This window comes from Botryllus schlosseri, chromosome 2 (genome assembly GCF_051294905.1).
Source record: "Botryllus schlosseri isolate E-star chromosome 2, Bs_hap1, whole genome shotgun sequence".
NCBI lineage: Eukaryota > Metazoa > Chordata > Ascidiacea > Stolidobranchia > Styelidae > Botryllus > Botryllus schlosseri.
In genome coordinates, this window is record NC_137237.1 from 15,429,547 (window position 1) to 15,445,799 (window position 16,253).

The 16,253-nt window shown below is 40.6% G+C and overlaps 2 protein-coding genes and 1 long non-coding RNA gene across 5 annotated transcripts; 2 read left to right on the forward strand and 1 right to left on the reverse strand.

Moving 5' to 3' along the window:
* Positions 1-4,429: 4,429 nt before the first annotated feature.
* Positions 4,430-9,271, forward strand: LOC145433796 (COMM domain-containing protein 5-like). Its single transcript, XM_080311048.1, has 5 exons — positions 4,430-4,596; positions 5,118-5,307; positions 5,364-5,456; positions 8,891-9,020; positions 9,082-9,271. Exons 1-5 carry the CDS (start codon positions 4,479-4,481, stop codon positions 9,181-9,183), a joined length of 633 nt encoding a protein of 210 aa, XP_080167174.1. The 5' UTR covers positions 4,430-4,478; the 3' UTR covers positions 9,184-9,271.
* Positions 9,272-10,697: 1,426 nt separating this feature from the next.
* On the forward strand, positions 10,698-12,603 carry LOC145433797 (uncharacterized). Of its 3 annotated transcripts, none has more exons than XM_080311051.1 (5): positions 10,698-11,067; positions 11,130-11,403; positions 11,468-11,703; positions 11,894-12,065; positions 12,157-12,603. In XM_080311051.1, exons 2-5 carry the CDS (start codon positions 11,271-11,273, stop codon positions 12,303-12,305), a joined length of 690 nt encoding a protein of 229 aa, XP_080167177.1. In that variant the 5' UTR covers positions 10,698-11,067; positions 11,130-11,270; the 3' UTR covers positions 12,306-12,603. The 3 variants fall into 3 exon arrangements, with proteins under 3 accessions (XP_080167177.1, XP_080167178.1, XP_080167176.1); XM_080311052.1 differs by having other exon boundaries at positions 11,241-11,403; XM_080311050.1 differs by having other exon boundaries at positions 10,698-11,403.
* A 16-nt stretch (positions 12,604-12,619) lies between these two features.
* LOC145433798 (uncharacterized) lies at positions 12,620-13,739 on the reverse strand. The gene is made up of 3 exons (XR_013913192.1): positions 13,223-13,739; positions 12,821-13,163; positions 12,620-12,760 (listed from the first exon to the last, which is right to left on the reverse strand). It is a non-coding gene; the product is annotated as an uncharacterized LOC145433798 (long non-coding RNA).
* Positions 13,740-16,253: the final 2,514 nt, after the last annotated feature.

The window sequence follows — 16,253 nt, forward strand, 5'->3', positions numbered from 1 at the left end:
TGTGTAAAAATAACAAGTAGATTGAATTTCTAAACTTTATAGTACCACTAAACCGATTTTATATCTAGTCAATACCGCGAAAATGAGAGATTTTGGTCAAAATAGCCCCATGGGTTATCTCCACAACAAGGGCCAATTTGAAAAAACTAAGGTCATATTCGGAATCAGTGCCCTTCAGAACCCCCAAAACCACTCTTACTTTGTCTGCCTAAAATATGTGTTGACCAGTGTTATCAGCATTCTTTCTGAATTTCAAGTTAGAATCGTAGTAGGATTGGACATGGATTAGGACAGTGGTTCTCAACCTTTTTCGCTTCGCGGACCCCTTTTCATCGTCACAGACCCTCGCGGACCCCCTCAAGTTCTAGTTCAATTTTACCTCTATTATGGTGCAACAATCATCTGTCTTGTGCAAATATATGAACTGTGTGTAGGCTTGTGATAAACAGCAAAATAATGCTTTTCTTCAAGATAACATCATACTATTTATGTTGAAATTGGTTGACTTTTATTATTTCAAAGCTAATTTTGCTGCTGTATTTCTTGAACTACGTGGTTGTGTTTTGAAAATCCGCGTCTTCGATTTGATACGAACGAGGAGTGCCGAAAACCATTTCCGCAAAGATAGGTGGAAGCTAATGCAATATTAACGCATAACGCTTCCGACGATGTATGATCGCAACATTTATGGCACCAGAATGAATTAAGAAACACATATTTTGTGATCATATCACGTCCAGCATCTAGCGCAGGGCTTGCAGATGGTTTCTACCGTCAAAGTGAAATCCTAATCCAAAATTCGAGACAAATTTTATGCTCCAAATAATGGATCCACATTTTCCAACCAGAGAAAGACTGTCATGAAACGACTTGTTCTGTTCGGGTTTACATAAATATATTTACGAGCAAACATTTTCGACCATGAACAAATGACCATTAACAAGACAAGGCTGCATACCAATACAACTGGTGATTGAATTTCAGGGTTGGGGCGTAATGCTTTGATAGCAACGAAACACTCCTTGTTCATAAAGAAATCAGCCTGGTCGATAGGGCATTCGCACTAAGAATGCGCCAAATCTGATAGCCGAGCTTTGAGAGCAGGTGTATCAATTGTCCGATTTATGACGAGTGTCAGCCGAAAATATTCGGGTTCATTTCAATGTGAACATACTCTTCAATTGTATATTACAGTCCTGTACCTCCAAGAAGCAGTTCCTTGTATTGGGACAAATTATCAAAAACTCCGGAAATTTTTTTTCAAACGACTGTTCAGTGCTCACTAATGTGATGAGACTGACAAATTCTAATGGAGGTTTCGCAGACATTACGAAGTCACCCTGATTGACGTTACTATTTCCATATTTTTATTTTTTCCACAAACCCAAACAAAACGTCTCTAAACAGCAATATGTTTGTATCAGCAGATTATTGGAATATTGGCAATGAAAATGAGTTTCCACACTACGATAGTCCATGTCAAACGATTATTATGATCATAGCCTTTATAAAGGGTATTAAGGCTATGTTATGATGATATGAGTCACGAGGTTTTAGCAGTTGTGGTGCGAAACCGCCTCATGCTTTCTCAAAATAAAAAATAAAATAAAAATTAGGTTATCAACAATTTTAAAAATTTAGAGGCCTCGCGGACCCCTAGGGGTCCGCGGACCCCCGGTTGAGAATCGCTGGATTAGGATATCAAAATTCCAAATCCGCTCATCTTTGCCGTGTAGCATTGCAAGTTCCGCGGTTCGCTCGTTTCGCCATTTAGAGTTGCCAGTTGCTGATTCTACGTCGCTTGCGCGCGCAGTTCCGGTTACCCGATACATATTTTGTGATACGATTGTTGATATACAATGTTCTTTCCAATTCTCTACTAGTTGCTGACGATTACCCCTGACGAGTGTCAGCCGAAAATATTCGGGTTCATTTCAATATGAATATACTATTTAATGGTCATATTTTAGTAGCCTAGCCTAGCCATAATAACAAATAGTGATATGGTACTAAGTTCAAGTATAATGGTACGTAATAATACGCTGTTCTTTCGAATTCTCTACTAGTTGCTAACGATTACGGGTCAAGTGTAGAATACGGCCAGTGATCCCCATGACCATCACCGATCAATGTTTCACATGAACATGTCAAAACTCATAGTGCTTCACATGAACACGTCAAAATAAATTGTTTTTATTTTGCCTGTGGAGAGTCGGATATTAGGGTTGCCGGAGGTGGGACATTAGGGTTGCCGGAGGTGGGAGATTAGGGTTAGGGGAGGTGGGATGTTAGGGTTGCCGGAGGTGGGATATTAGGGAAGGGGGATATTAGGGTTGCCGGAGGTGGAATATTAGGGTTGAGGGAGGTGGGATATTAGGGTTAGGGGAGGTGGGATGTTAGGGTTGCCGGAGGGGGGAGATTAGGGTTATATTAGGGTTGGGGGTATATTAGGGTAGCCGGAGGGGGGAGATTAGGGTTAGGGGTATGTTAGGGTTGGGGGTATATTAGGGTAGCCGGAGGGGCTGGGGTTAGGCCATCCCAAGATTAAGGTTGGGGTGATGGATATAGATCTCCTAACCCTAATATCCCCTCCCCCAACCCTAATATCCCACCTCCGGCCACCCTAATATCCCATCTCCCCTAACCCTAATATCCCACCTCCCCCAACCCTAATATTCCACCTCCGGCAACCCTAATATCCCATCTCCGGCAACCCTAATATCCCACCTACGGCAACCCTAATATCCCCTCCCCCAACCCTAATATCCCACCTCCGGCCACCCTAATATCCCACCTCCCCTAACCCTAATATCCCACCTCCCCCAACCCTAATATTCCACCTCCGGCAACCCTAATATCCCATCTCCGGCAACCCTAATATCCCACCTCCGGCAACCCTAATATCCCACCTCCGGCCACCCTAATATCCCACCTTCCCCAACCCTAATATCCCATCTCCGGCCACCCTAATATCCCCCTCCCCCAACCCTAATATCCCACCTCCGGCAATCCTAATATCCCCCTCCCCCAACCCTAATATCCCACAACCGGCAACCCTAATATCCCACCTCCGGCAACCCTAATATCCCACCTCCGGCAACCCTAATATCCCACCTCCGGCAACCCTAATATTCCCAGCATCCCTGCTCCCCCAACCCTAATAGCCCCTCCGACAACCCTAATATCCGTCAGTCCGTCACGCCACAGGAAAGAAAAACAATTTATTTTGATGTGTTCATGGGAAGCATTTGTTGGTGTAATGTGAAACAATGATCTGTGATGGTCATGGGGATCACTGGCCGTATTCTACACTTGACCCACGATTACCCCTGACGAGTGTCAGCCGAAAATATTCGGGTTCATTTTAATATGAATATACTATTCAATTGTATACGTAATAAGTGTAGCCTACGTCCGTGTATATTGATGGCAAGCTTAAAAAATCCCACATCGGCTTACCGTTTATTTTTGAAATATATTATAATTCTCGTATAGATATGCTAGATCTATAAAATTACCAAAAATTCTGCGTTGTATGTATTGTGGTGGCACAATTTCAACCTGAATGATTTTACCGCATCCTGGATTGTACAGCCCATGGTATGCAGCGCTGTTTCTTTGAGGGAGGAGCACCAGTATACTGTTCTCTTTATCATCTTTCTTGATGTGATTGGCTGTAAGTTCACCCATGGTAAAGAGAAGTATTGCAGACTCTTCAAGTTCACTGTTGCATGGAAAAGACAGACCGAAACAGAGTCGATATTTCACTCGTAGAAGTACACCAGTCAATCCGCATTTAGTCACAAAGAGATTGGCATGGATTCCCCCGAAATCGCCTTACAAGCTTATTCAAGAGACTTTGTTTCATGACCCATGGAAATTGCTTATTGCAACAATATTTTTAAATAAAACCTCTGCAACTCTAGCAATCCCTGTTTTATGGAAATTTCTTGAACTGTATAGAACACCCGAATCCGTGCAGCCGAGCAGTCGTCATCATATAAGTGAATTACTACAACCACTGGGATTGAATGATTTACGTGCCAATACTATTGTTAAGTTCTCGAAAGAATACTTGAGCAAAGATTGGAAATATCCCATTGAACTCTACGGCATTGGAAAATATGGCAATGACTCGTATCGGATATTTTGCGTCAACGAATGGAAACACGTGAAGCCCCGAGACCATAAGTTGAATCTCTATCATGACTGGCTTAAAGACAATGCTCCATATTGAAGATACTATTACTTACTTTAAGTAGTAGTCTTATCATTTTGTTATCCATTATTTTGAGGTGGAAACCCAAGTTTTGTGTCCAATCTTGGGTGTCCCTGCAATCATGTATAGTTATGTTGATATGTTAAGCCTCAAATATATATCGATATTGACTTAATATCATGTGATTATGCCGATATTGTCCATTTTGTAGTATTAATTCTAGTCTACAACAGTTCTCCACTAGAAATGTGCACCTAGTATGGCTGGGAAGATTGAAAGGTCAAACTTCCTGGGTAGCTCTATGCCCATGGAAATCAAGACATGCATCAAACATTTGAATAAATGTGATGAAGATGTTGCAGTAGACTTGATAGATGGTGAGTCCCTTTGCTGCCAGTAGATTGATGACTTGAAAATATCTGTCTACTTGTACCATGGGTGTATAGGCTTTGTCGGGAAATCGTTTCTTTATGCTGATTTCGTGAAATTCGGCATTAGGTCATTGCATGTCATTGCATTACCATTGAATGTGATTGGTAGAGGTGTGCTTTATCAATCTCTTGTTGCACCAGCCCAATTGAAGTGAGGTCTGATCATACAGTTCATTACATAATTTAAGTCTATGCTGCATAATAATAACTTTACCATTAATAATATAATTGAGTCCAATTGTAGGTCAAATTTAGGGTAGCACTATGTGATATCTTAAACCTATATATTCGACAGGTTGCAGTGTGACTTTTGATAAATTATGTAAATTTAATGGTACCACATTACAATTACTATTGACTGTTTACTCTACATCCTCGTCTGTAGAGTAAGACCAGCAACTTATGCCTGCACCCTGCATGTCTAATTATGTGGCATTCACATTCTAATCAACCAAGCTTGTTTTCAGTGGCTCGTCAACACATGCTTCAGAGTGATGACAATATCATGGAAGAAAAATTCCAAAGCTGCTTTGAGAAGCATGGTGAAAGTGTGTATCAGATATACCCTGGAGTGTTGAAAATATTACAATTGGCGATACGACAGCCCACGTATATTTTAAGCCAAAAAGATTTTGTGAGAGACTTGAAAGAAGTGAAGTATGTCAGCACAGTGTTGGCATTAGATTTCTTTGGTAACATCATTTTATTTTCAGTTTTCCAGAGAAACATCGGAAGCGCCTTGAAAATCTTGCGTTTGGCGATGACAGAGTAGCTATTGATAATGCCTGCCGCAATAACAGAGTTCGGTAGGTGGTTTTCAGACAAGGGTGCATGTGACGTTGTGTCTTTCTTGATTTTATACTGGTGAACTGATTTCAGGGGGATTCGAAGTAAAAATTTCTAAAGTAAGCCAAAACTCCATGATGTAGAAGTTTCCTGACGACGCATTCGCGCAGTTTTGTAAAATCGTATTCTATGGTTGTGTACCAGGTCTATGTTGGCTACCAGTTATTATAAGACTGGTCAACACAATTTTTGTTGACTCTTATCAGACAATTTGACTAACTTTTGGGAGCTGAATTCAAAAATGACTTCCGATTTTCTCTATCACACGTCTAGTTTTTGGGTCAGGCACCCCCACATTGACTCATAACTCACATAAAAGCACTAGGCCTACTTTTAATATTCTGTGTTTATTGTATAAAACGTTTTAAAATCCACAAGCAGTCGAAAGTAAATCAATGGACTTCAAATACATATTTGCACCGCTTTATTTGGTTGATTTAAACTGATATTGCTTCTGCGGGACAAATAAAGTGCGAGTTTCAGGGTCCTAATTTACGCTAATAACCCATAATTCTGTAGGTTGTCTCCTTTGATACTCGAGTAATAGTCAGCTAACATATGTAAGCTTCAATCTACTCTGGTATCTTACCTACATCGTCTTCAGATATTGGGGGACAATTTATCCTTGCCCACCTCCGACTACGGTTTGTCAAGGTTTTCCAGGAAATTATTTGGATATTTTAGATTATTTGAATGTCTGCTGTCAGACATAAACATATGACAGTGGCAGCTGGCAGTTACATGTTAGGCCTACATGTACAATGTGCATCCTTATTGTCTGGCCACGAAGAAAACACAATATTTCAAAGCTTATACGTATGATTCAATCGAACTTGTGATACTGCAACAATTCAATGTTTCTGTATTACTCTCAATGTTTCTGCATTATTCTTGAGTATGCAATTGTTGCTGCACCTAAGACGTTGCCATTTCGGAAAATGTCACACTTTATGGTCCTTTTTGAGCTATCTATCGACTTTTGCCATTCACTTGATTTGTAAATCGGGATTCCTAACTCCTCCAGCAATCCATGGTAACTGTATCGTGCCAATGCCAGTATCGTGGCAATACACAGAGCTACCAAAAGTAACCCTAAGATGAAAACGACTTTTATCATGATCGAAAGTGAGGTATCTTCTCTTTTGCCGAGTAATCTTATCTCAATTTGCAAGGATGCTAAAAGTTCCGAATATTTCTATTCCAAGTCCTAAAGCCTATGTCAGATCATTTAACTTGTGTTGATGGACTACTTTACGTTCTGAATCATCTTCGATTTCAAAATCTTCATCATTAGGACTGCTATCCCTAAGATCTTCATCTTGTTCCAATTTATCAAGCGTATAGTTTAAAGCTACACTGGATAAGGTTGATGGGACATTGGATCTATAGCTGATAGTAAATGTAATGATTATTTTTCTTGCCATATCCTGCAGTTTGCATCAGATATGGGTCTGAATCATCCTCGGGTAATTGGATCCGCTAACCAAAAATGGGTGAAAGCATCTGCCTAGATCGATACAACACACCAGTACCTTTTTTCTTAATAATTCAATTGAGCCCTTGGCTATATTATTATATGATAAAAGTGTGGGTTTTTATATGCTATAGAAAAGTAATATGGCTAAATTTGCATATTTTGGGCATATGTCATAGAGCAAAAAATTGACGTGATAGAAAAAATTTTGAACGAAAACTTGAGGGGTCCGTAGCAGTCTAAAAGGGGTCAAAAGAAAAAAAAGATTGTCTTAGAGATTGTCGAAGAAAGTTGTTGAGGCTCAAGTAGAAGTAATGTCATGTATTTAATGTCAATTGTGGTTGCCCGACATATGAGCATGCGACACAATGGAAAACGACAGTTCAGCATGGAACACATCAGCATGCGTCACTTCAGCATGTGACTGTATAACCCAAAAACTAACCCGAAACATAGCCCTGAAATTGACCCTGATATATATCCTAACCTAAAGCCTAACCCAACCATAACTCCAACCCTAACCTACCCCTAACCCGTAATTTAACCGACATGCTCATGTGTCACATGCCAAATTGTTGCATGCCGAACTGTCGCATGCAGTAATGTCGAATGTCCACGGACCGGCAAGTGCAAGTAGTAGTGATTTTCAGGACGTGTCAAGCAAGGATTGTAACCAAGTCACAAGGTTCCTAGTCGCAAGTCAATTTCACTTTTATGGTTGTGACTGTAGTCATTTTCAATTCACCACCGTGTCTAGTCCAAGTTCAAGCAGGCGAGCAGAGATTTGAGTCATATGACTCTAGTCCAAGTCATTGTGTTCACTGTTAGGTTTCGAGTTTGAATCTTGTTAAACCTACTTTTAACAAATCTACTTAAGGATATCGAATGTTTCGCATGCATAATATGCTAATTATCCTCACTTTTAACAGTTTCTGGTCATATTTCAAGTACCAATACTAATAGAAGAAATGCCAATAACATGGTACCTTTACTATTCATCGATATTACAATGAAATGTCGGTGTTTGGTGTCCGATTTTCGAGTCATACCAAAAAATCGCGACTCGAGTCATTACAACCCTGTGTTGTAAAAACGATTGGTTGAAAACGTACTCAAATCAGTACTTTGAAAAATTAGATTGGGATAACATGCATATTGACGCCACTAATGACCGCGCAATTCTCAAAAATATATTCTGCTGCCATAATACATGGTCAATATCGCTAGTTGTTATGACTACTTGGCAAATCGAAAAAGGTAGTAGTCTGACTTGTACACTGTTGAAGTGGAAGTAGTCTAAACGTGGCTACTGTTCAAAGTAAACTCTAAATTTAATTACAACAAACGCATTTTGAATGTTATATTGGAAACTTCATTTCATAGTGTCTTTTTGACTCTAGATATTTACATGTGGTTCTATTGAAGTTTCTGCAAGGAGAAGCTCGCGAAGTCCTGTTAAAAACCACTAACTTGATTGTTAATATTTGGCATCCTTGAATGAAATGCAAGTCGCTATTTACCATTACCATTGCCTCTATTATACTATTATAATAAGTGTCACTTATTTGCATTGTCCGAATTTAACAAAGTTTGTTTAAAAAAATTCATAGCTTTTGCATAATAACTTGTCCGAAATGAGTTGTAGGCAACTTTAAACAATTTTTTATGGCACTTGCGCGCACCATTATGACACACGCCCAAAGTAGACCATGAACTTTCAATTGTGACACCTACAAAAATATGTTCCAGACTTCTAAATACATTTAAAATTTCTTCTTTTGTTTCTCCAATTAATGGACAATTGCCCAACTTGGAATTGAGATATAAAATTCTAGAAACTCACCACGGACCGGTACCGATCCCCGGACCGGCGGTTGAAAGCCACTGCATTAGACGACATTACAGTGTTTTCCATCTCAGATATGCCACCCTAAATTCATTTCGTTGGAGAGTCGATGTTGCTATTTCTTCTGGTGCTTTGAAACGATTACTGGAGCCATCAATTGTAATGGAATTGGAAACAAGTGATGGCAAAGCGCAGCTTTTTGAGGTTGGTGTCATATTATATTACAAGTTCTCTTTTGCACATGTGTCTGCCTTTCAAACTCCAGGTCTCAAAGCAAGAATTCCACGACCTGAGATACTCTGTTGCAAATGTGCTGAAGCAGATGCAGCGGATGGAAAAGCGATCTGTTTTACAGATCAAGTCGTGACTAAATCAGCTGTAGTTGCATTGCAGTGCTTGTGCAATATGTTATTTTATTTTGTAAGAATGAAAAATAAATCTTTTGCGTAACAGTACTTACTTTTCATTCAGTGTGCGTGTATGCCTCTTTTTTACTGCGCCTATAAGCCAGCGGTTCTCAACCTTTTTGGACACGCGCCATCCTTGGCGATGATTAAAAAAATCGCGCCCCCTGACCCCCCTTACATTTATCGTCATGTCAAAAAGAGCACATCATCTAATACAGAGGTGGGCAACCTTTCTGCTAATCATGGCCGCATTTCGATGACTTATGTAGCCTAAGGCCGCATTCCAGGGCATAGCCGCAATGAACGATCTGGACGCAAAATACCTATGATAAACTGTCCATATCCATTCCCGGTGAACTCCGGACTATTCTACTTTTCACAACGGCCAATTGTACGCACCGAAATCGCGAGTGGCATTGTAATGAATAGTTGCTGGGAGTGCATATTGTCGCGCTGAGCGCGAAAATGTTTCAGAGCCGCGAATGAATTGTTATTTCTTGAGGATTCCCATTCCTGCTCCAATTAAGAAGGGCGCTACTGCATTAAAATCGAAAAATGAAGTCTTGTTGAATTGCGCGGAGCGCGAAGAAAATTTCAAGATTAAATAAAATCTCTCGAAAATTCGGGAGTGAATTCGTAATTGCAATTTGCATGTCTACGGCTGCAAACACATACTAATTGAATTAGGCGTCGACGTGCAACCTATATTGCATTTAAGTCTGTCTTAGGCAGTGCAGTTCGCCAGCTACCTAGCGCACAGAGATTTGAGCTACTGACAAAGCTATAAAGTAATGAATGACTTGCACGTAGGAATTTCTCTAAATCTTCAAAGAATATCAAAAATTTGCTCAGATGAAGTTGAAGTCAGCCTATACTCCGCTGAGCGCTACTGCTGGCGTTTGAGTTTGGCAAGCTTTCTAGAATACGAATTAAGTTTAATCTTCAATAATCGTCTCTTCAGAATGGTTGTGAAACACATGTTTAGTCACAATTTATACAGACATTGAAAAAATTGACAAAAATTTCTCGCCCCCCCCTGAGAGCCTCCGCACCCCCCACGTTGACAACCCCTGACCTAGGCCAAGGTGGGTGTCTGATCTTAAAGACTACTCCAAGTTTTTTCGACACCTTCCCATCTTTTGATTGTATCGCAGTTTTGGGGTGCGTTGAAAAACTGACTGACTGACTGCGTTGCAAAATCTTGTCGCGGGCTGCGAGTTGTTGGCGCCTGGATGGGTTGTCGTGACAAAGTCACAAGCCAATCTCACTTTTATGGTTTGGAATCAGGTTGAGTCGAGTCGAGTCAGATTGAAACTACTCGATATGAAGACGGAGATGACGAGGTGCCCCATAGAGCTTCTCTTCATTAAAGGTCAACTGCATCTTCAAAATGACTTTACCTTATTTCGTACATTATGTGGTTAGGAATATGAATAAAATAATGAAAATTTAAAATACCTTATAGTATTCAAGTAATTTAAATTATAAATCGAAAAGCTGAAAAACGGATATGAAATCATTCAGCTATGAAATGACGTCATGTGAGTTACACAGCAAAAGTCCTGGTAAGGTAAACAGATAGCTATTCGTGTTGGGATTGATTTTGATACTGGATTTGATTGTGAATATGGAAGGTATGAAGAAGATGAGGCACGGAGGTACATCTTGTGTCGCGTATGGTTGCTCCAATACGCGATATTCGGTACCCAAAGTGTCTTTTCATCGCTGTCCAAACCCTATTACTGGAGAGGATTATGAAGACTGTGTGAAAGTGATATGACTGATATCCAATCCCTGTCAAGAGATGATAGCTTTCACCCAACAGAGTTAGATGGCGAGTCAGAGTGAGTACTTGAACAGTGTAATCATATTTATACCAAGTCTTCACCAATATATTGATTTGCAGGCATTCAGATTCAGAGGAATGTCTGGAGAATAGCAAGACCCAGTTTGTGATTGTGTGTGGGCAGAAATAAGCTGATGGGCATTTTTCAACATTGTCCAATGTGTCAATCAGAGTCGGACGTGCAAGAGTCTGGTTTGGTGCATGGCTGTTCTACAAGAAGAACAGCTGAAAGTTGTGGAAATTGTAACTGACCGGCACCCACAGATTCCAAAGCATATCAGAGAAACACATCCAGAAATAAAACATACATTTGACACGTGGCATCTTGCAAAAGGTGAGACTGGCTATCTATTCTAAACAGTCACTCTTTTCCATTCACGCATCATACAATCCACCAGGTTTCCGCAAGAAGCTGTTGGCACTATCAAATCGAGCTGACTGCAGAAAAATTCGGCACTGGATCAAAGCTATTACGAGTCAAGTTTATTTTTGCGCACGCCGTGGTGATGGAGACCCAGATTTGTCATTGGAAATCTGGCGAGCAGTTGCTAATCATAAATGTTCATCAGCAACCAGCACTCTACTTCGTCTGAACATACAGAACTGCTGGAACCAAGGTTATTGTTTCATCAAGGTAAGGTGATTTACGGGTGGTGTAGATGCCGTTACATCCTATAAAGATGAAATTGCCTACTTGACTGTATCAAAAAGAAACAAACTGCTCCATTCAGCATATATACATGATACATATCTAGGCCTAAATTTAAGTTGAATGAATAGCATCTTTGATTCTGTTGTTTACCATTATGACAATCCATTTTCAGATTCATTGGCATATGAAAGGATTTTCGATGTTCTCTACTCCATGTGAATGGAAAATGACATACGCCATCTATCGCCGAATGGAAACACTGCTGGAAGTGAACCCTTCAATGCCCTCCTCAATCATTTCTGCCCAAAGTTATATCAATACAACCATAACAGTCAAAAAGCCAGGTAGGTACCTTGCAGTGTCTCGGCTATTCAAAACAACCTATATCAGATTTTGGCATAATTACTAGCCTCATCAATTATGCATTTTTTGTAGGATGCAGTTGGCAATTCTGCATTTCAATGAAAATTGCTCGAAAACTCGGAAAATGTCGAAAGGAGCACCGCGGTACTGTGTCAAATACCCGAAGTACAAAAATGGGAATGTACGGTCCACAAGATACTTTTAAATTCAACATTTGGTAACTGCCGTTGATATGACTGCATCATAAGATTTCGTCATATTGTTATCCATGTTCTGGATTACTGCAATGAGCTTGTCGAAGAAGTTCAAGCACTCATCAGAACTGGACCAGAAACTGTTGAGTTGAGTGATTGTGATGAGACCGTTCCACCTCCTCTGACTAACAGCATAATCAAAATTAGCAGAGAGGAAGCTATTGCCTGACATAAAACCCGATATGCTTTTCTGCCTGACACAGTAGTTATTTTGGTCGATTAGTTGTAGGCGTTTATTATTTGGAATAAAACTGTACATTCACAATGTGGCGTTACTGAACTGGAATCCTTTGTAAGAATTTGACGTAAATTTTGTTCAGACAGCAGTAACAACGCATGCAGGCAGGATTTTCCGCTGGTTTTTGCCACAGAATTCCCGTACCCAGCGAACACAATTTCTGTAGGCAGTATGTTTCAACTTCCTGAAAAGTGAAAATAAGTGTATTAGTTCGAGATAAGTATTTGGCAACCGAATCAGAGACTCATCCCATTCATGCATCGAACTCGATGTTATTATTCTGTGGCCATATTCCTGTTGATATCCATAGTAGGACATCTCCAATACGTCAACGTCCAGACACACTGAATTGAATCCTGGCAATTCTGTGATACACTTTAGCTCTGTCAGTAACTCTCGGAACCTCCTTACAGCACAAACTTACCAAGATACATGACTGAAACGAGCTATTACACTACAGACTATATATACAACTGTATTTAATGTAGTCTCGACGAGTGGCTTGTGCTGAGTAAGCTAGGCTGATCATGACCCATCATATGAAGCTGCAAGGGGTTCCACTGACGTGGGATCGATCGCATCAACACCTGAACCAATCCGGCATTGAAACGGTAATTTTGTAAGTACGTGCAAAAATGATACTTACATTCGACATCCGAGTACTCGGACTCAGTTTCAATATCACTTGGCAAATCCGTTACAATGGAATCCTCGGCTATAACTGACTAGAATAAAAACTGCGAGAACACAAATAGCCGCTGTGACCGGTGTTGATAATATGTGTCACTCACTTGACGTCACAATGCAGATTCTGCTTTTTCTGTAAACATGCCAATATTGGAACTTTCAGTCAAAATTACGGCAATTTCCGATTGAGTTGAAACACGGAAAGTCTGTAATTTCGTTATGAAAAAAAATTCTGAACATGATTCCGCAAAGTTGTCATGAAGATGCAGTTGACCTTTAACGAAAGATTCCGACACGTCTGTCAAAATTCGCTTGCTGCGCACTTACTGTTTTAGACGCTCCACGTTGAGCTTAGTTTCCGACTGTTTTTATCATCGGATACACGAACTTGGGATTTGTTTTTTGTTCTGGTCATGTGATTGTCAGTTTTCGGACCTTTCCCGCGAATATAGTATTGGATAAATGGGTATAGTAATCTTCGCTATAGGATAATGAATCGCTTATCACTGGTTTAACTATACATAACTAACAGACGAAGGTTAGTTATCTATAGTTTAACCCTGGTCTCAATTACCGTATAAATCTGTTACTGTTGATGTGCTATGGCTTGCAGTTGCGAAGTTACACTGAAGTATGAGGCCTATGCTGATAATGTTTACGATACTGTACGTGTAAGGTATGTGACCATTACCACCAGTTCTACTACATCACGGTTTCACGCTAGCGGTTCAGGGTCTGTAATTTGGCCTACCCGTTCCAGGGGTTTCAGCCGTTTGTAAAATTGAGTAGTGACCAGGTGTGATTTGCTTTGGTATTGCTCGGAGGATTTCTCGTTTATTTTGTTAACTGGTTGACTGGCTGAAATATAGGCATACCTTTTGTGCAGTTATATGGGTGAGCAGCGATGATTCCAACCTGGGAGATAGAGCTGGTGGTTGTCCCAGGAGTCTGATTCTTTTCTTAGGAGTCCCAGCCAGTTGTACGTGGGAAACAATCACTATTCTGGGTACCGTTACCAATGAGCCGCATAAAACGAAAACAGAACTCACTATCGCAGGACAGATAAGGATATAACAGTGGTTCCCAAACTTTTTCGGTGTGAGGGCCAAATTTAGAATTTCAGAGTGCGGTCGGGGCCGCACGAATACTACGGTTACGAAACGGTCCCAAACAGCCGTCATGGCTATTTTGGAGTAGTTTTATCGCCCTGACGAGATTTCAAAACTGTACACTGTTTACCACAACTTATCTGCTGCATTGGGTGTCCGGTGAGTGAATCAGCTTTCATGACCTAAACGCGCGAAGCGCGAGAAATTTCTTTAGTTTAATAGCATGTATTGCTATTAATTTTCATCCTGTCTCTGTTCACGTAAACTGATTTACCGGTAGAGCTGAGTGAGGTGTGTTTGAAAAGGTATAGGCCCCCTCAATAGTAATTAAACATCTCCGGGGTATACCCGTTGGCCAGTATGGAATCGGTGTCCAAGGCACGCAGGATCACGCCGACTTGGTCGCCAGTTGCACGCGGTCACGCCGTCACGGGTCGTTGATTTCATTTAAAAAAATAAATAAATAAAAATAAATTGAAAAAAAGTCAATGTTCTCAGCCACCCCAAATGCTATATTCCAGTTAGTATGTGGTATATAATGTTTTGACCTAATTCTCAAGCCAGGATCTGTTGATTACTGTCTGTTGGTAAAGTACTCGCACCTTACCAGTTGCTAACCATTAGCATCTGATCTCCTGTCACTGGCTTAACACAGTCATTTGAAGTCAGTAACCTTGCTTGTCACGCCGCAAAGTCGACTCTGTCACGCGAAAAAAGCTTCTATCACGCAGGATTTATTTCAAAAAAAAAGCGGAGATTCCAATCAGGCCCGTTGGCAGGAATGTAACAGCACTTCGTCAGGACCCCAGGCTCCCATAGGGTGATAAACTGACCCCGCATCACGTTGTTTGCTTTTGCCACGAAATTAAAGTTGCACTGTTTAGTGAGACAGCGCGAAGCGCGAATATTTCGATAATTCTTGATAAAATCAGTGAATAAGATCGGGAATTGCATGGTTGTCCTCTTTGCCCACGTAATCAGATTTACCGGTAGAGCTGAGTGAGAAGTGTCTTTGAAACTGCAGACACCGTAAAATTAAACATCTTTGGGCGGGCGGACCCCTATATATGACTTCTTTACATGATGTTATTTCGTGACCTCCAGTCTGCTATATCAAAAATGTAGAATTGCCCAAACCTACTAAACTGAAAGATCAAACGATTTCAGATTGGTATTTCTTCACTGGCGTATAATTTTCTTTCCTGCGGGATGGTATTTGTCTTGTGTGGTTCAGATTGCCAAGACAAGAACATTCGGCGCCTGTCATTTAGGCGCCTATATGGACAATTAAACCTATATATATTTTGTATATATACCGAATTTTTTGGTATTTCGAAGTTTTTTGTCAGCATAAAAGCAGTCCTTTACGGCCAAGGCTTTCTCGCTGCCGATCGTTCTGACACACTTCTTGGAGTCACATGTTGCATGGCCTAAAACTTTATATGTCTTGGTGCGGTCATGGCAAACGCTGATATGCCCATTTTTATAATCCTTGCGTATTTTTTCTGGGGGAAGAGTATACCCAATAATCAAGACATGTGGGTAATTGAAATCGCGCACCGCGCGAAAAATTTTTGAAAAAGTGGAATAGATTTTCAAAAAAATACTCTATAATTTATGCTAACTCACGAAATAATTTTTTGCCCCCTTCAAGCTCGCCCCCCTCAATTGGGGGGTTTGGGGTGCGACAGCTACGGCCCTAACTATAGGACTACTAATTATGCTGCTTTTAGCCGGCAAAGCAGTATGCATTTCGGCGCATTTAACCGCGACTCACGTGTTGCACATCTTGTTATCCTCGGGTTACCATACGTCCTCTTTTAAGATGATTTGTCCTATTTTTCGATTTTTTTAAAAGTGTCCTCGTAGGAAGCCCAAATG

Excerpts from the sequence above, each read along its gene's own strand:
- LOC145433796 (XM_080311048.1), top strand. The coding sequence starts at position 4,479 with ATGGCTGGGAAGATTGAAAGGTCAAACTTCCTGGGTAGCTCTATGCCC. Across the intron at positions 4,597-5,117 it reads TGCAGTAGACTTGATAGATG|TGGCTCGTCAACACATGCTT; the intron begins GTGAGTCCCTTT and ends GCTTGTTTTCAG. Across the intron at positions 9,021-9,081 it reads GCAAAGCGCAGCTTTTTGAG|GTCTCAAAGCAAGAATTCCA; the intron begins GTTGGTGTCATA and ends TTCAAACTCCAG.
- LOC145433797 (XM_080311050.1), top strand. The coding sequence starts at position 11,271 with ATGGCTGTTCTACAAGAAGAACAGCTGAAAGTTGTGGAAATTGTAACT. Across the intron at positions 11,404-11,467 it reads CACGTGGCATCTTGCAAAAG|GTTTCCGCAAGAAGCTGTTG; the intron begins GTGAGACTGGCT and ends ACAATCCACCAG. Across the intron at positions 12,066-12,156 it reads CATAACAGTCAAAAAGCCAG|GATGCAGTTGGCAATTCTGC; the intron begins GTAGGTACCTTG and ends CATTTTTTGTAG.